At 40.9% G+C, this 19,739-nt stretch overlaps 1 protein-coding gene across 3 annotated transcripts in view; it reads right to left on the bottom strand.

Annotated features, from left to right (window-relative positions):
* Positions 1–19,462, bottom strand: part of SLC44A1 (solute carrier family 44 member 1) — a 136,619-nt gene extending 117,157 nt beyond the window's left edge. The window contains exon 1 of one of the 3 annotated variants that reach the window (XM_079113291.1): positions 19,419–19,462. In XM_079113291.1, coding sequence (XP_078969417.1) covers positions 19,419–19,447 — 29 coding nt within the window. In that variant the 5' untranslated portion in view covers positions 19,448–19,462. The other 2 variants (XM_079113289.1, XM_079113290.1) reach the window with 2 other exon arrangements.
* Positions 19,463–19,739: the final 277 nt, after the last annotated feature.

Raw genomic sequence — 19,739 nt, 5'->3', positions numbered from 1 at the left:
AAGCCTGTAGAACTGAACAACAGAAAACTTCTGTGTGTACGTTAAAAATCAAAATTTTTAAAAGTACCAGATAATTGATACTCCAATATAAGAAAAACTAAAGGAATCCCAGGTATGATGTGAAGGGAGATCTTAAATTGACAGCTTCGATTCACACAAGTAGGCAAGAGTTTAGAAGTCAATTAGTGGAGTACATAGAAAACTAGGCAAAGAGAAGAACAAGACAACTGTTGTTTCCAAAAGCAACAAATGACAAACAGCTACATGACTCAGCTATGAGAGCATTTATTAGTCATAATGTAAAGACTGAACATTGATCCAGTCACGGCATACCTATGGTGGAAGGATAAAAGCAACCCTCGGTAAGTGTGTGTGTGGGGTAGGGGCAGAGGATGGTGTCGCAGGAGAATTTGATTTTTATCTTCCAGAGTGGAAGTCAAAATTAATGTCAAAAACTGAAGAATGAGAACGCAGCCACATAAGCATGTTAGGGGAAAAGCCAAAAAATTAAGATTTTAAAGTGATGGCCTTTGGGTAACAGAAAATGAGGTGGTATGATTTTGTTGTTTTAAAAAACAAGCACAAAGAAGTGTTTAAAGCTCTTTAAAATATATGCATGTATAGCTTTTTAATAAAAAGTAAATAAACATCAATGCACAATGAATTTAAAAATCAAAGCCTAAGAGGAGCCCAGAATAGCAAAGGACTCGCAGCATGACTTCTAGAAATGGATGTATATACTAAGGGTCTTCAAGTTTAAAACACACACACACATACAAACGGCACACGTTAAAGACTTGACTTCAGCTTTTCATTCTGTTCTGGCCCATGGGTACAGAATCGGGACCAACACGAAGTTACATGGACCCAGGGCTCAACAAGCAATAATAAATTTCTAACAACTTAGAATACAGTGAACTGTATCAGGAAGCAGTCAGTTCTCTACTGCAGCTGTTTAAGCAGAGCCTGAATAAAATCCATTTAGTGGCCATGATGTAAAATTCATGATATCTTGGTGGGTTGGTTGTTCTACAACCTCTTATGCCTGTGCCAGTGGTACAACTCTGTGGAAGGAGTCCGTGCAAAAGCTTCCTCTGGAGCAGTATCATCCTAAAACAGGACTAGAAATGCTGGTGGGTGAAGCCATTCGGGCATCCAGCACATTTGTGTCTCCTCTTTCATTTATCCCACCACCACTTCTTCTTAGCTTTCAGTTTTTCATTTCAAAAAGTCTTAAATATATTTACATTTGATTACAAATCATCTAAAAATATTTTTGGAAGCAGATGAGGAATAAATATTTTTAAAGAGTAAATGAGAAAATGCACGAGTGAGAGAAAGTTGGACGAGAAACAAGGTGGCCTGATACACCGTTACGAAATGAAGAACTGGGGGTCCTGAATTCACCCTGTGCTTGGTGGCCACAGGTCCTTAGATAGGCCACTGCACCCAGGTAAGTATGGGACTTGAGGGCCATGACAAGAGCTCTTGGGTTTCCTGGTAGGTGACAGGGCAGATTAATGACTAGAATGGATAAGGCAGCAAAAGGGATCAGCCAAATGGAAGAATAATTTCAATATGTTCTACTTTAAACTTTCTAAAGCCTTGCTCTGTTAAAGAACAAAAATCACATCTTAACTGTTAGTCATTTCAATAAGATTAAAATATTAAAACATATTGGAGGTACCATCTTGTCTACAGGACTATTCAGAATGTTTAAGTTAATTCTGGTGGGCTGTTAAACCTGACCTTGTTAGCATGTGTTCCTCTGTTACAATGAGGTCTCTGTGAGGACCTCACAGAGAATCACTGTGACTTGCCTATGAGCATCTGAAGCTTTGTTGTCTTCTACTTAAGGACAGTATTTTTTCTTTCATTTTGTGTCACTAGACACAATAAATTTATCCTAAATTTAGTCAGCTCCATTCTCACCAGTTAAGCATCAACACAAATCATATTTCAAGAACATCCAGTTTCTTCGGGGACACTTTTGTAATTCTAGCTCTTAGTTTTGAAAATTAAGTTTGGAATCTACCAAGAATTCATCTGCACTTTACACCTTCTAAACCAGAGTAATGCTTAACTGTTTAAGAAAGATTCAGCTATGCTCTGCACCCTGACAAAGCTATGACTCGTCTCTGTAGTGTCTCCTTACTAGACTGCATGCTTTTAGAGCAGAAGTCTCATTTTTTGTTGAATCCAGTACCCAGGAGCCTGAGCAGCACACCAGTTGATAATTATTGAAGAGAACCAACGCATGTGGCCAGCTTGGAATTTTTTAATTCTAATGACATTCTTGACTCATTTTCTTTTCAGCATCTTCTCCCTGGGAGATTCCTCACTCCTGCACTCATCAGAAGCACAGGTCGTTTTTGCAATGTGCTGCTTCCACCCTCCTGGTGGTAATTTGAACAGAATATGTAGGGTCTGTAGCTCTCCCCACTCTGCTCCCAGGCAGGCAGTGAGATGGACTAGAAGGACTTTCATCACTTCTTCTGCAATGTGGGCCAGTGACAAGGGTAGGTTTGGGCAGGGATCAGCGTGGACAAAAGGGAAGGGAACCCTCATTCTCATAAATCTACTGACCTGTGCAGCTGACCTGGCACACTTAGGTGCTGATGAGCCCAGAGTTCTCTGTTATGATGAGGATTTTCTTCCCTTGGCTATGAGGTCCTCACAGAGACCTCATTATAACAGAGGAACACATGCTAGCAAGGTCAGGTTCAAAAGCCCACCAGAATTAACTTAAACATTTTGAATAGTGGACTCTTTCCATTTTTATGTTCATTTCCATTCCTCTCCACTGACAGGTTCTGTTTACTTTAACAGTAAACTTAAGTATCACAAACTAAAATTTAGTCTCCAAATAACCCTCCCCCACCATTTCTCTTCCAAATTGGTTCAATAAACATTTACTGGAACCTATTATTTGCTTGGGCATATAACACATATAACACCAAACATGTCCTCCATTCTTCCTGCAACAAAAAAGTAATCAGCATTTGATCAGCAGGTCCCATCTCTGCATGGCCATCTGAAGTGGTAAGTGATAACTTACTGCCCTGAGTGTCTCTGCAGCAGACCTGGAGGAAAGGAGAAAATCCTAAGTACAGAGGGCTGGTTCCTCTCTTGCCCTTGGCTTAGGTGGCCCCAGAGCAGTTCTGATTCTAAAGTTTCAAGCTTGAAGTTTCCTTTAGTAAACCACTTACCCTTCCCTAATTTCCTTAGAGATCCCAAATCACTCATAGGTCAAACAATGGTCCCTGAGAAAGGCTTTCTATTTATAATATACTTGAGTGCCCTGAAATCTAGTTACACTATCTGGCCAGCATTTTGAAGAACACATTGAACTTTGTGATGTGTTTGGACTCAGTTTCAATTCCACAGGAGTGGGAAGTTACCTGATCCAACAAGCTTCTTACTTTTGTTGTTAGGAGACTGGAATTGAGAAACGACATTTCAGTGTTTTTTAAATGTGCTCTGCAGTATACATCAGTAGTTGAAGATACAATGAAAAAAAGATTTAAAGGAGGGATGAGTCCAGAGAAAGTCAGGTAGGCAAAGTTTAAAGTGATTTCCTGGAGCTGAAGAGGAGGAAACAACCCTTTACTACGTTAACAAGCAAGATGTCTTTTTGAATAAGGAAGATGGTTGGGGAGGTGGTATGGAGTGAGCAAGGACTTCCTTCCTGATTAAGGTATTCTTGCAGAAGTAACATTTGTATCATTAAATTGGGCAGAATGTGGAATACCTACTACCCAGAAGAGAGCTAGAGAAGCAGTAGGTCCTTTCCTGGCCCAGGAGACTCCCTGCTCCTTTTGCTTGTTACTACCTCAAAAGAAATATGTATTTCCACTTGGTCTCGGTTTACTTTCTCATATCAAACCAAACTATACACTTTCTAAAGGAATCATCAAAACTAGAATTGCATTCACTTTTAAAATGAAATATCTTATTAAAGTTTTACTTCCAAACCTCCATAACTGAAATATGCTTCAACTAGCAGGGTACATTCCAAAATGTTTTTCATGAGGAAAATACACTTAGTTTGCTGGATTTTAAAACTTAATGTCTTCAAGCTGTTTTCTAATACTTGATGCTTTTACAATTGTAAAAATATAGAATCACATGCAAAACAGATCTGAAGAACTTCTGGGTCTAGCAAGCAGGGATAACATTCTTTTAAATACGTTGAGTTTTAAAGTGCAGTGAAAACCTAACAAACAAAATAATTCCAGCTCTTGCCCTAGTGGGGAGAATCTCTGCCACTGCAATTTGCTCTTAATGTGCATGCTAATCATTTTGCTACTGAATCAACTTCACTATGGCCATTTCTTCACCCTTTCCTTTTTTACTGCTCTCCAGAGCCTTGTTGAAACTCAGTATCAAATAACATGAGCATCAACTACATTAACCCTTTCAGAGGCCAGGATTTGATAAAGGTTGACTAAACATATAAATATATACTCTACATTTAAAACTATAAAACAGTGCTCTCAAGAATCACAGAGTCATTCGCAGGCATGGTGGCTCGTGCCTGTAATCCCAGCACCTTGGGAGGGTGAGGCAAGAGGATAGAGAGTTTAAAGTTAGCCTCAACAACTTAGTGAGGGCCTGCCTCAAAATAAAATATAAAAAGGGCTAGAGATGTGGCTCAGTGGTAAAGCGCTCCTCAGTGGGTTTGAGCGTGGTACAAAAAAAAAAAAAAAAAAAATACCAAGAATCAACAAGTCAGGATAAACTTGTTAAAGTTCTTAAAAGGAAATGGAGGAGAGTCCCAGAAGAAATGCATGACAGACCCTTAGAGTCTCAAGTTTAATAAAAACCACTTACATAGACTCTGCCCCCAAGTGCCATACCCTGACCACTAGTTTGAGGTGTGCTGATTTAAAATCAACCTGCACAGACTTTAAATAGAGGACAGCACAATTTCTGAACTTAAGTGACATAACTAAGGTAACTTCAACATATCACTCACTTACTAGTTCTTGGGAAGAAGGCCTCCCTACTGCAGCAGGAAATGCCCACACTTCACACTACCTGGTAACCTTGGACTAGGTACCTAACGTTTTTGAACCTCAGTTTCATCTGTAAAATGGGCTAACACAGGTATCCATCTCAGAGTTACAAGAATAAAATGGGAAATGTATATAAGACATCTAGTCCAGAACCCTCCAAAGAGTAAATCCCCAGTAAGACTGGCCATCCTGTTCCCTGGGCTCTTGTATTCAGGACCCTTTTCTGCCCCTGGGGTATTGCTCACCCTTAATACATCACCTCCATACTTATGACTTGAAAGGTTTTTCTAAAATCCCATTTTGGGTCTCCAATTGACTATGGGAAATACTAGCTGAAGGCATTAACACTAGTATCACCTCAACCTAGTCCATATGAAATGATTCACATTTCGCTCCCCACATACTATCATCCCCACCTCACCCCCCGCCAGGTCTCAACTCCCACTTTCATCACTTACAATTCCCTTCTCCCATTATATGGCATTCTAAACCTCTACCCTATCCCTCTCCTTTATCCCTCACGTCCAGATGAAGTCAGGAGAGTCCATGGGTTTCAACTCCATAACATCTGTTTCCCATTTATACTGTTTGGTGAGTCATCGGGCAGCTTCCTATGTGGCCTCTGCCCTTCATCTCATCCACTTCCGCCTGGAGCACACTACTAGTCTTCTTTAAACCACTCTGGAAAACCCTCCACGGCTGCCCATTTCCCTCCCACTTTATACAAATACATCTCCTACAGATAACACTTCTGGTCTCTGCTCAGGTGTCCTTTCCGTAATGATTCACAGCAGCTTACTGTCTGTTCCTTGCTTTGGATCCAGCTGGCCTTTCCACTGGAATACTCTTGGTCCTTTTCTATTAAAATCTGTCCATCTTCCCACTTTTTCCAGGCCCAATCCTCCAGACCAGATCAGAAGTATTTTCAGGCAGTCTACTCTCTGACTCTCCATCCTTCCTTGATGTCCCCACTCCCTGAGTTCCCAGCCACCCCATGTAGCTTCTCCTTATTAGTTGTTGGTTTCATTCTTAGCACCCATCTCCCTGACATAAATTAACATTTCTGGAAGTCAAGGTCCCTATTCCAAAACTAAAATAAGATTTTTTTTTTTTTTTTAAGGGGACAATTAGTGGATATCGGAACATCTGGGAGATTTAGTTTACATAAACATGGCAATTTCTGAGAGATATTTTCATGGTTTGTACAGTTTGCTACAAGTATGTGAGATTTATTGTTTCCATTTTTCTTCTGGTGAAACTGTGAAATCAAAGAAGGAAGAATTTGGCCCAAATAGTCCAGCTGGGGACAGAGCTAAGATTCAAACCCCTACTGTCTGGCTAGAGCCCATACTCCTGCTAGTATACAACAGTGTTCAGTCCTCTATATTTGAATATCCCGAGAGAAGAAGTGGGGAAGGAAGGCCTTCCTATGCAGAAGGCAAAGAGGCACTTACTAATGGATCATCTAGTTCGGAATGGGATATATAATAGATTACACTTTTAAAAATTTTACATTAAGAAAACAAAGTTTCACACCAGAAATGTAATGTTTAACACTGAACTCTTTTGCTATTATAAATTGCTTCAATAGAAAGATTCCTGCACATTACTTTACTTTTGAATTACTCAACGAAGGATGTCAACTTTTTAAAATGGCTCTTAATGTATGTTGTCAAGCAGTATCCCAGGAGGGTCATTCCAATTTATTCAGCAAATCAATAAAGTATATTTGAGTCAAAACCACACAATTAATATTATTAACTTTTACCAAAGTTTCAAGCGTAAAATGGTGCCTGTGTGATTTAATCTGAGTAGCAAGATTGAACATATTTACATATTAGTTCATTATTTCCCTGTCTCTAAATTATCTATTTATTGCAGAGATGAAACTGGCATACTGAAGAGTTCTTTTTTTTCATATCAGAGAAACTCAAATAATTATGTGAATTTTCATTTTTTTATGGCTTATATATGAAAGAAATTGAAATTAAACAGGTAAATAAAAAAGAAAATGGAGGTGTTCTCTTTTTACCTCTTTATTTGAATATATTTTAATCTATATAATATAGCTCCTTAAGTGTCTCAGATGGTAGTGGGAAGAAAAGAAAGAAAAATGAGAGTTTTAGGAAAAGGGAGATAGAAAAAATGAATACAAAACAGATAAATGCAGACAGGAGTGAAATTTTTAAAAAGGAAACTAAGAGTTATTAGAGACTGAAGAGGTTCTAACTCCAAGGCTTCATTAGGGACCACTGCTTGCAGGGACACTGATTAGCACTGGAATCTTACTCCAGCCTCAGAAGGCCTTTTTCATAGGAAACTATCCTTAGGTCAGATGGGGAAAGGCAGCGGGAGTGAGCAAAGGAGAAAGTAGGGTTTCCACAAAGACTAGAACCCTCTCATGGGTGGAGTAAGATCATTGTGACTTTCAGCTAGATCTGTAAAAGGTCTGTGTTGGATTTATAAAGCAAAATGTTAGGAAAACACCACAGACGTGATTTCACAGGCAGAAAAAATATGGCAAAATTATGGAGCAGGTACTACTGGCTGCCTTACCCAGCACGTCTCCCATAGGACCCCTCTCCCCCCACCACCTCTGCCTCACTGGCCGAGTCCCACTTTTGTTGTGGCGTCATTCCCCCAGCCACCCCACTAGATTCAAAGGGAAATCCTGGTTGGTCTGAACTAATGACTGGGTCCTTTGCCTCTCCCTTGCTAGACATTGTTTAGAGATAAATATGCAGCATTCCCTAATTCCTATTAAAGGAAAATCAGTGGAAATCTTTAGCTTGGCAAAAGCCACAGGCATCTCTGGATCAGGAAGGAAGTTACTTTCCTTAATATGACAGAAGAAACAAGCAGAGTCCTTGCTAGGTCCTTGCTAGCATCACCAAGCCACTGAACTAACCACCTGGAAGTCACCCCACCCCTCAACTTCCGGAAGATAATAAATCTTCCTTAGTATTTCCACTATTTGGACTTAAGTGTATTTTGTTGTAGTTGTTTGTTTCTTACAGCTCCAACATCCAAAGTGGTTTATAATGACAAATCTTAAAAGATCCTGATCATATTATCACAATGCTACAAGATACACTGCTATTCAAGTATCTTGAAGTAATCATCTCTTTTCAATTTTTCCATCTCCTTTTCCTTACTTGACATTATATGAATGTATCCAAAAATAAAACACTTCTGTTTAATAATTTTCAACATATCTGGCAACCCTAAATATTGAAATAAAAATCACTCTTAAGAGTTTCTCTAAACATCTAAATAGTGATTGTGGGATGTCACAAAAGCACCTAAGAGGAAGTAATGTCATTTTCACACATGCTCACACAAAAATATTTCAACAGTTTATCAAGCAAATGTTTGTTAATAACTAAGTCCTCTTATTACAACTATTACTATATTGTAAAGTTACAAAGGAGTTCAGCAAAGGGGGAAAATGGACACCCCTCTGTTGAGTATAATAAAACACTGAAAAACACAAATCTCTTTTTAAAAAGATACTGAATTTGATATAAAGCATAAATATAAATTTGGAACATTATGCTATATCATATTCCAAATAAATGAGGAAGCAAAGTATTAAAAGGAAATATTATCATATTAAAAACTTTATCCAGTTAGCCACAAGTTAAGCAAGAGTACTGCTGACATTTTTGTTGACTATCTTCTTCTAAAGAAGATCTGTCTTTTGAAAAAGACTTCTGCATCAAATCTTAAAGCACCAGAGTCGCTAAGGTAGGAATTTATCCATACCTATTGATAGAAGGAAAGAGAACATTTTTCAATTTGTACAAACATTTCATGAGTACCTACCGTGTGCCAGTACCAGCTAAACACACTGAATAACAGTAATAAACAAAGCAGACAAGATCATCTCTTCATTAATCCAACCTAGAACAACGGTCAGCAAACATTTTCTGTAAAGAGTCACAAAGTAAATATTTAACATTTGCAGGCCATGAGGTCTCTGTCTCAACTATTCAACTCTGCCAGTGTAGTACAAAAGTAGTTACAGACAATAAGTAAATGAATTAGTATGGCTGTGTCCCAATAAAACTTTCCTATGGACAATGAAATTAAAATTTCATGTAATTTTCATGAAATAACAACCTCCTGATTTGTTTCAACCATTCAATAATTCATATGCCATTCTTAGCTTGCAAGTCATACAAAAACAGGTGAGCAAGTCAGATTTGGTCCACGGGCTATAGTTGGCCAACTCCTGGTCGTAGACATTGATAGTTACTGCACAATTTCTTGCTTATTGCTTTAAGTACTCAAGGGAGAACACATAGAGCTCTGGGGAGTTTAATGAGGATACATGGCCTAGTTTGAAGAATCAGAAAAGCCTTATCCAAGGAAGTGAATTTTAGGCTGAAACTTAAGGTTACCAGTCAAAGGTGGTGAGGGAGAGAAGCAAAGGGCCTTTTGTAAAAGTGAACATGTACAAAAGTCCTAAGAGAGGAAGGCAGGCGACTGGCTGAAGAACCTGTGAGGCTGAATCAGGAAAAGTAAGAACACAAAAGCCTCAAATAAGATGAGGATGCTACACAGAGAAGAGACCAGTCCACACAGGGTCTCGCTGGCCTGGCTCAGGGATTCTGGAGTTTGTACCAAGGGCAATCAGAAGCTAAATAGGGGGAATACAATCAATCAGCTTTGGATCTTCAAAGATCATTAAGACTACAGTAAGAGCCAGGTGAGATGGCACACACCTGTAATCCCAGCAGCTAGGGAGGCTGAGGCAGGAGGACTGAGGTCAAAGCCAGCCTCAGCAACTTATCGAGGCCCTAAGCAAATCAGTGAGACCCTGTCTCTAAATAAAATACAAAAAAGGGCTGGGATGTGGTTCAGTGGTTAGACACCTCTGAGTTCAATCCCAGGTTACCCTGCCCCCCGAAAAAAAAAGAAAGAAAGCAATATGAAAAAGGTTCAGAAGAGTATGAATGAATACAGGGAAACCTATAACCAAGGTCCTGGCTGGAGATGACACAGGCATGGAGAGAGGTGTTGGCAGTGGAGTTGAAAGATAATTGAGATAAGATGTGGTGACTACACTGGAACAGTGGAAAGCAAACTCCCTCCATGACTCAGATTTCCAATTTCCACAACCAAGACATCGGTGTAACATTCAGTGAATCAGACATACTGAAAAGGACATGCGAGTGGGGAACAGATTTACAAGTTTTGAGTTCAGTTGTGGTTTTAGAAGTGGTGAATTGAGATGCCTATACAATGTTCTGGTGTCAATGTGTTGCTTAAAACAATCAGAAGCCAGGACATTCAGTACTTCAGCTTGGGAATTAACAGCATACAGGTTGTAACTAAAACCTTTGGAAGAAATGAAATCACCTAGGGAAAGGTAAAGAACAGTGTGATTCCTTGTGAGAATCACCAGTGGCACATGAGAATCACCAATAGAAACTTTAAATTTTTTTAATGCCCAGAATCTCTGGGAGTTGGACCCAGGCATTGGTATTTTTTAAAGTTCTCTAAGCAATTCTAATATGTAGCCAAGTTTGGGAAGGAAAAGGACTAAGACATTAAGAATTAACAGTAAACTGGGCATGTTGGCACACACCTATAATCCAAGGAGACTAAGGCAGGAAGGATCAAGATTAAGGCCAACCTAGGAATTTAGCAAGACCCTGACTCAAAGCAAAAAATAAAAACAGCTGAGATGTAGCTCAGCAAGCATCCAGGGGTTCAATCCTTAGTACCAAAATAAACAAAGGGTAAGACCAAGAGATTATGAGACTAAGTAGGTTTCTAGTCCAGTGACTTCATAGTATCTCTCTTTATTTCACATTTTTAAAGTCTAGTTTAAATAAACAGAAAAGTGAGAAGGTAAAACCAGTTCATCTCTAATATATCCTAGAGTCCCCAAGACGCAACATGAGCTTAAAAAAAATAAAGTATTTCATTCTTTGTTGGTAATTTGGGGAGAAGGCTGCACAGAAAAACAGTTATTAAACCAGGACCAGAATGTATTTTTAAATGATAGAGTTAACAACACATCAAAGGGTATCGCACAGAATGTGGTAAGCATGGAAACATTCTAACTGTACTAACTTTGCTATATTATACAATGTTATTCCTCAGGTGGTACCTGCAGAAGTTCAAAATGGTGGCATGAAATTTAATTTGGAAATTCTTTAATCCAAAATTGACCTTCTCTAAAGATTAAAAAAAGGGAGCTCCAACTTAAGATTTAGGAACTATGCGCATGAAGAAGCATACAACTCAGATTCAGAAGATAAGCTCAAATTTAGATCTATCTCTTAGTAGCTCTGTAACTTGATCCAAGTTTCCTGATCTCTAAGTCTCAGTTTTTTTAGCTGTAAATGGAAGTAAAATCAACCTGAGTTACTGTAGAGACTAAAACATGAAAATGACTGTGAAAATAATAGCTACATAAAAATTACTATGATCTTCTATGCTAACTGCACAGTAGTCTCAATAAGGCAAAAAAGAAAAAAGAAAAAAAAAAACAACTTCATGTCAGTTGTTCCTTAAAGCAGGTTTACTTTGCAGGTCATATTTTAATTGAATAACTTAGTCTTTGTTGGTAATTTCCACTAAACTCTTCAAATTTCATTTTCACCATATGACTGCAAATTCCACAAAGCAGGTGTAGACTATAAGTTCTATTAGAATTTTCTTAAGGCAGTTAAGGTACTCAAATGCTAACCAGTATTTGTGAACCACTTCTGATTATTTTTCATTAATCTCAAGTTCAGATATGAGAGCTAAAAAAAAGACAGTTAAATATACAGCCCTCAATTTAAGACCATGGGACAAGACAGTAGACAGAAGTCTGCTAAAATCCGTCAGACAAAGGGCAGAATGTTCAATTGGAAAGATTCTCCTCTATCCCACTCTTAACTTCTAAGGTTAGAACTGAAGGACACAGAACTTCAGAATACTTGCAAAATCTCCTGGCCTCCAAAGCACTACTATGAGAAATAATGATCTAGCCGTTAACGACAAAGATTTACGGCAATTTGCTAAGTAATCTTTCAAAAGCCTCCTTCATTTAAACTGGTTTGTCAATGGGAAAGAACATTTAATAAATCTGAAGATTTACAAGTGAACTTTGAAGTTTAACACTACAAGAATAGAAATTATGTCAGGTTATAACAGAAGAAACGAATTATGGAGAGATGGGAATAAATTTTAAGAGTCTTAGGAAGGATTAGGGCTGTAAAAAGAAACCCGAGACTATCTTACTTTTATGTTCTTTTCAAAGAGACTTAGGCAAAGACTATCATGTATCAGCTTGTTTTCAGTAATTACTAAACAACTTGTAATGGTCACTAATAAAAAAGAAAGACAGACAGACCTAATTAAGAGTCTATAAGAACCCAGACTAAGTTAAGATTCTTAGATGCCTGATACAGTACAAATTATTTTGCCAAGAATTTGCTCCTTCAGCAATAAAAATACTAGTATAGAATGTGATATTAGTAAATTTAAATCCTAAAACAGAATAATTATTTGGATGGGAAATTAATACACAGACTCTACCAAGAAAATGAAAATAATACCAGGACAAATTACAAGAGATAAAGTTTGGAAGACTATAAACTCTTTTATGAGTAACTTCGACATGGGGAGAGACTATAAGGGAAAACATAATATATTTCAAAAGTGAATTCCTACTACAAAAAGACAACACACTGTATTTACATTGATAAAGTCTACCGGGGCTTCAAAGTTGCTGACAATAACACTGAGAAAAGCTACGCTGGACTGCAGATTACCTCAAAGCATGTCGTTTTGATGTGCTAGGCAGGTTATCATTAGAGTTTGCAGACAAGCTCTTTTAAGATGTTATAGCCTCTGCTCCAACTGAAATATACACATTGAGCAGGGAATTGAGAAAAAGAGAAAATCTGCTCAATTTTGATACCAATGATACCAATGACAGAATTGGAAGAAATGGGGGAAAGGCATATAAGTTTTAATTTACACAGTTCAGGTTTGAGTTCAGAAGAGGATGGCTTGGTGGAATTAGTCCACCAGCCCATAGAAGTGAAACACAGGTCAGGGCTGCATTCATAATCAATGTCATTTGCCAGCTAGATGTTCGAATTTATGTGTATACATTCCATTCAGTAACTATTGCTGAGCAACTATTATGCTCAAGGTACTGTGAGGCACTACACAAAGATAAGGAAACAAAAGCAGCTACTATAATCAAGAAGCTTTCAATCCAGTAGTACCAAACATTTTCTGCCTGAAAATACATTCCATGCCTAAGAAGGTTCAATGGTGTGAAGGTTTACATCTAAAGATTTAAATTTGGCTACGCCTATAATCCCATCAGATCAGGAGGCTGAGACAGGAGGACCTCGAGTTCAAAGCCAGCCTCAGCAAAAGCAAGGCGCTGAGCAACTCAGTGAGATCCTGTCTTTAAATAAAATACAAAATAGGGCTTGGGATGCAGCTTGGTGGTCGAGTACCCTGAGTTCGGTCCCCAATAACTCCCCCCCCCCAAAAAAATTAAAGTTTCACCCCTATTTTGTTTCAACACAACACATAGAATAGAATCCTAAATATGTGATGCTTCTCAGAGGAGTGTTAAAATGCCAGGAGATTGGAAACACTTCACAAATGAAAAATGCCAAAAATCTCAAATAAGGAAAAAAAAAAATGATGACCAGCTAGCTCTTTGGTGCAAAGACTGCCTCCTCAATGCTCCACTGAACACTACAAGTCCCCAAAGCTGAACTCAAAGGCTTGTGACAGCTGCTGATTGGCTATAGGAACCCACAGAAAAAATACCCTCCTTGGGTGCATGACATGCATCTTGTCTGTAGAACACAGCACATGGCTGTGAAGAGGAGGAAAAAGCGAAAAGATGCATTTGATGGCATTCTGAAAAGTATGATGTAGAGCTAGACAAATGTAAGATCCACTACCTTTATAGAGCTGGTGCAGAATCCATCCCTCCCAAATTAAACTGTTCGTGGATTGAACATAGCATTCATAAACTATCAATACTTTCCTGTCTTAAAGGCATTTTGCCACCAAAAGAGAAAGTAAAGTAACCCAATTCTGAAAAAAAAAAAAAAAAAAAAAAATACAATATAAATGAAAGTCCTCTTGGCAAAGGTTATATTTAAGTAAATATTAAATGAACAGTTCCCAACTAGATGCCCTGTCCCAAAATATCCCTGACCAGTTGAAGGTCTCTATAATTTTATACCAGTATACGTTAATATGAAAACCAGACCTATCCTAACACCACCACACATAGTTTTTCTTTGCGATTCTAACTGAATAGGAAGGTTTAACTAACTAAACCAATCAGCCTAACAACTGGACAAATAGGATGGATACCTACTAAAGCATAAATGTTCTCCCATGCATCTGCAATTCTAGACATTTTCTCTAACAGATCTCAAGATTTTCAGAATGCAGGTTATTTAAAACCGAGTTATATATAGTCATTTAGCAGCAGCAAAACACTTCTGGCATTAACACAGATGCTATATCTCCGGAGGAATTTTTCCCCCAAACTAGCATTTTGCTTCTCCAAGAACCAACCAGCCTTTATTTCTAAAAACAAGAGTCCGTTTCTCCCGCGTCCCCTGCCCCCTCCAAAAAAATCACAGAGCACAGTTAAAATTCTACGCTAATGAAACTGTAGAGATCACATCCCAGGCGTTGTCTGAGCCTATTTTTCATACACCACCACCAGACAGTTTGATGCAGTATTCCTGATTGCTTTTTATCGTATTTGTAAATACACTCAGTAATCCACTAAATTAGGTAATTTACAAACAGGTCCTCTCAGTTATTAGTGGCCAGCAGTCAAGTTCTATTACATTTGATCCTTAAACAGTTGTCTAAACATTTCCACCCAGGGTAAGGGCTTGGATTGGAAAGGGAAGGAGGTTAGCGAAATTTGGATGGGGGCAGGGTAGAAGCTGGGAGAAATCTCTGCATCTCGGCGACAACATTCAGCCAGTGCCCACAGAAAAACTAAATTCGGCACCTCTTCCTCCTGTTACACTGGCAACAAAGAGGGAGTTTCCGTATCGCTCCCGTCACCCACCAGGTGCCCAATCTCCTTCCCAGCCCAGTCCCGGCGCTCCCGCAGGGGCCTCGGTGTGCAGAGAGGCCGCGGTGCCCGGGGTCAAGGCACTCAGGGGGGATGGGGTGGGAGGCGAGCGGGTGGGATCTGGGGAAAGGGAGGTGGAAGGGCTCCGGGACCCGATGAAACACTTGAACCCGGCCGGGGTGGCGGCGGGCAAGCGAAAAGGGACAGAATATCTAATGGAGCAGAAACTGGAATTAGGAGAGAGGTGAAAAGCCCAAGCTGGGGGTACACCTTCTTCAAACAGAAAATAGTCGGCGGATGGGAGGGGGACACTCCACCGAGGTGGGAACAGAGGCGCAAGGCCCGGAAAGGGAGGGAAAGGGATGCCACCTGGGGCAGACAGGAGGCGTCTGTGTAGCTTCTACCTGCAGGCGGGCGGGACGGGCCGCTCAGGTGTGACCGGGAGAAGGAGGCCAAGTCGGGAAGGGACCAGGGAGAGCTGAGGGCTCACCGGGGGCGCGCAAAGGCGCCCGCGGGTTGGCAGGCGCTGGAGCCAGCGCAGGGGCATCTGCGGGACGCGCGGAGGGAGAAGAGCGGTAGGGGTCTTTGGAGTGCACGCTGGGTGAAGGGAGGCTGGGGGAGCGAGAAGCACCGGGCGCGGGCACCCGCTGGCAGCGCGGCGCGGGGGAAGCATCCGGGCGGGCGGCCGGGAGGCGGGAGCCCCTCACCTGCGCGGCGGAGGAGGCGGAGCTGCAGCAGCCCATGGCGGGGCCGGAGGAGCCCGGAGGCGGCGCCGGGCGCGCAGCTACGCCCCGGAGCCCCTCGGCATGCGAGCCGGCGGGCGCCCAGGGAGGGCGCGGCCTGGCCCCGCACGACTTGGCGGCGACGGCGACGACGGCTGCGAGTACTCAGGAGGCAGCGCGGCTCGGGGCAGGCGCCGGCCACATCCCCCGGCGGCGGCGGCGGCGGCGGCGGCTGCGCGGCTCCTGCTCCGCTCCTGCTGCTGCAGCTGCTCCCCAGCGGAAAGGGGCGGGCGGCGGCGGCGGCGGCGCCTCCCCCTGTCCCCCGCCTCCCACCACCCGCGCCCAGTCCCTCTCCCGCTCCCTCTCCCGGGCCGCCGCCTCCTCAGCGCCGAGCGCGTCTCCCATCAGACTCCCCGCCCCCAGTGCAGCGCGGCGTGGACGGCAGGGCGGCGGCAGCCAGAACGAGGCCGGGCCCTTGGGCGCGCGTTGCAGCTTGCGCGGCGCCGGGCCTGTTTCGCGGTGGCACCGTGGCAGAGCGCTGCTTCGGGGCGAGAGGGCATCTAGGGCTGAGGCGCCCGAGGACCGGGCAGGCTCGCAGTCGAAATGGAGCCGTGTTGCTTCCGGACCCGGGAGGCACAGAGGCGGTATTGGAGACTTCTCCCTCTCTCCCCTGGACGTGCAACCGTGTTCTCAGATGACTTTTCACCTCCCTGTGGTCTGCTTCTTTAATCCAGAAGAAAGCGTACGTAATAAACCTTTTGTGGAGAAGGAATAGATGCTAGAAGATGAAGAGACACAATCATCTGTTGCTACTTCCCCCATTTTGCCGATGTGGAAACTGAGCCGTGAAAGGGATCAAGAACGTAATGAAATGTACCCAAGTTGAAATTATTATAGAGTCTGAACTGCGGAAAAGGCAAAAAGTTCTCCAAGCCCGCAAAACAAAGCCATATTGAATCTGAGCTAAGCTTTTTAATGCAGGATATTCCGCGAAAAACAAGAGGCCTTAATTCACATGTAAAAATATTTACAGAAAAGATACTATGTTCAAGTAACTTGTCAGCACTGGAAATAAAGAGATGAACAAAAGAGACAAGTCCCTGCTACTAAATTAATGCATTCTGGGGGTAGCAACAATTTAAAGTGGACATGGCCACTATCTTCAAGAAATTATCAACTCCGAAAAAGTCTTGAGAAATATAGTGTGAGGAGAGAAGAATTAAAGGGTAACAGGAATAAAGATCTTGGTTAGTAATCACAGAACAACATATGGGCACTGTTATAAATCTTTATGTCTTATTTCTTTTTATCAAAGAGTGTCTCAAAAAATAGGAAGAAAAGAAAATGTTTATTTACAAAGGTGTGAGACTCCAGAAGTGCTGGAGTCTTGGCGCTGCAGGGTTAAATCAGATCACCAAATAAAAGAAAGCAAGGTTTAAAGATTATACACTCAAAGTTAGTGGGGAGGAAAAAGAGCACAGAAGTTGACTTTATGTGCATTGAAAGGAAATCTAAGCACAGAAAAGTTGGAATGGGAGCTAGGGACAAAGAAAAAGACTGGAGAAAGAGAATTCCTGGTTGGTGTGTTCCATTACCATTTCCAGGGTCTGTGACCATAGATGCATTACTTGTCTAAACTTCACTACCCTCCTTCCTGAAATTCTGATAACAGGGATGCCTGCCAAGGGTTGTTAAGATTAAATAACACAAGAAAGCAGCTGGTAGCTCCATGAGTAAGTTTTTAGCAAGTCCTTGAGATCACTACTTCCTCTACTTTCTTCCTATGTTCCAATTTGATCAGAGGCTCCACCATACCACAGTGCTGGTGAGTGAAGTGTGTTAATGGTAACTGGCAGGCCATTAAATGGGAATGAAGAAATAAACCTTTTATGTCTCTCTTCTCAATTCTGAGTGTAAACTCCACAATTAGATTGTAAACTCCCTGAGAACAAGGAAAGTATCTTATCCTTTGTATCTCCTCAGTTCTCTCAAATGTTTGTTGAATTATTCAATACAGCCAGGAATAAAAATCCTTCCCTTGAGATTTTCCCTCAAAGCCAGAAAAGTACATCTTGTTTTTAACTGAGGGAGGAGGCTGAAAGTAAAATTACAGTCTTAAACAAGAAGCCATCTGTCTTGCTTCTTTATAATCAAGGAGAAACGAGTTGTTTCTCTTAGCAGAGTCAATTTGGGAGCATTTCTCTTAGATTATAAAAATCTTTTTGGCTAGTGCATTTGTTCCGTATAGTAGCTAATGCTTATTTTGTAATTAGAACTGTAGAAGCAGTTAAATATGTAACAGGCTGTAGCAGTGCTCATAAAAATGTATTTTACTTTTTTGGAGATCTCTTTCCTAGACATGGAGGATGAACAGATATGATTGAAAGGGAACATTCCATTGTGCTCGATCTTGAACTCTAGTTTTCCCTTTTAGGGTTAATTTGACTAGGAGTCAAAGTTCTGCAAGGTTCTTTGTAAACATACTAATTATGTATGTATGCACCATATATACATATGCATATGAAGGTAAAAATTATACCTTGTCATTAACATGAGAGAAACTAAAGGCTCCTGCATTTATATTCTGTACCTTCTAAGAGCAAGTCTCTTTCCCAACCCCCATGCCCACAGACGCCTCATAAAAGGAGTGATTTAGCAGTTAGGGGTTGTAGCTCAATGATAGAGCATGTACCTAGCATTCCAGAGACCCTGGGTTCAATCCCCAGCTCCAAAAAAAAAGGAAAAGAAAAAGAGTGACTCAGAGGCAAATCACTCTCCTAAACAAGGATACAAAACATTCCATGAAATTTAACTACAGCAAGTTCAGAAAGACTGTTTTCCCCTCTAGCCAGTAATTGGTACTAATCTCACCACTTTGGGATGGCATCATGGTAAGCCCCTTAGGAAACGCTTAGTTTTCTTTATCTTTTGAGGAAAAGGGTTTAAAAAAGAAAAGAGGAAAAAAAAAAAAAAAAACTTATGTAAGAAGAACATCTGCACTAACCAGGATAAAATTATAAGGTCTATCAATCTTGGTGCTGCAGGGTAAAATCAGATCACCAGCTGAGCCAGCCAGAAATGCTTCCCAGTGGTCTAGTATTGCATAATTGACCGTGTGAATTCTGGGGTTTCCAGTTTCAGATCGGGGGTCTTGGTGCTGGTCATTTACTGAGGGAAAACTAATGGTCTTTCCAATTTTAATAAAGATTGACTCATCGTTCAGGTTTTTGGGTAATAGAAATATAGATGCATGTATGCATAGAAATATACATATGTATATCTGTAACTGCTCAGAATAGTCCTCTAATTCAAAACCGTGGCATTTGGTGCCTTGGCTGTGTTATTTACATTTTAGCACATGCTGTGTTCACAGCCACATCCCACAAGAGCACATTTTCTTCCAGTTTCCAGAACCGCCTCACAACCTCCTCCTCAGAGCATTCACATGTCACCCCGGGAGATGCTCCAAAAGGGAAAACTAATCGTAACCACGGACTGTGACTGTTCATTCATACCAAGAGGCAAGCGCAGGTCTCTATTCAAGACTTTACAGATGTAGCTCAGCCTCCCAGTTAAGCTCAGAAGTTAGGGACTCACCTGAAAAGATCTTTCCTGAATTCAGGCATGTTAACAGAAAAAGACAACATTGTTCCCAGCCAGATTCTGGAGAGATTCATAAATCCTAGCTCTGCAACTTTGCTTCTGCCCACACTTGTAAGTTGATGTTTTTTCCAGTGTTAATTATTAACTCTAACTTTGATTTGTGGTTTCACTTGGATTTTTGTTGCAAGATTAGACAACTTAAAAGTTCTCTCAAAATGCTTGCTGTGAGCTTATATTTTGGGGGGGGTGCAACATTTCCCCTATTGCTTTTCTGAATGACTTAAAAATTGAAGACATTCAATTCATTTTATATTT

The sequence above is a fragment of the Sciurus vulgaris genome (assembly GCF_902686455.1).
Source record: "Sciurus vulgaris genome assembly, chromosome: 15".
Lineage (NCBI taxonomy): Eukaryota > Metazoa > Chordata > Mammalia > Rodentia > Sciuridae > Sciurus > Sciurus vulgaris.
The sequence above is the reverse complement of the archived record's forward strand: the minus strand, read 5'-3'. Positions and strand labels throughout refer to the sequence as shown.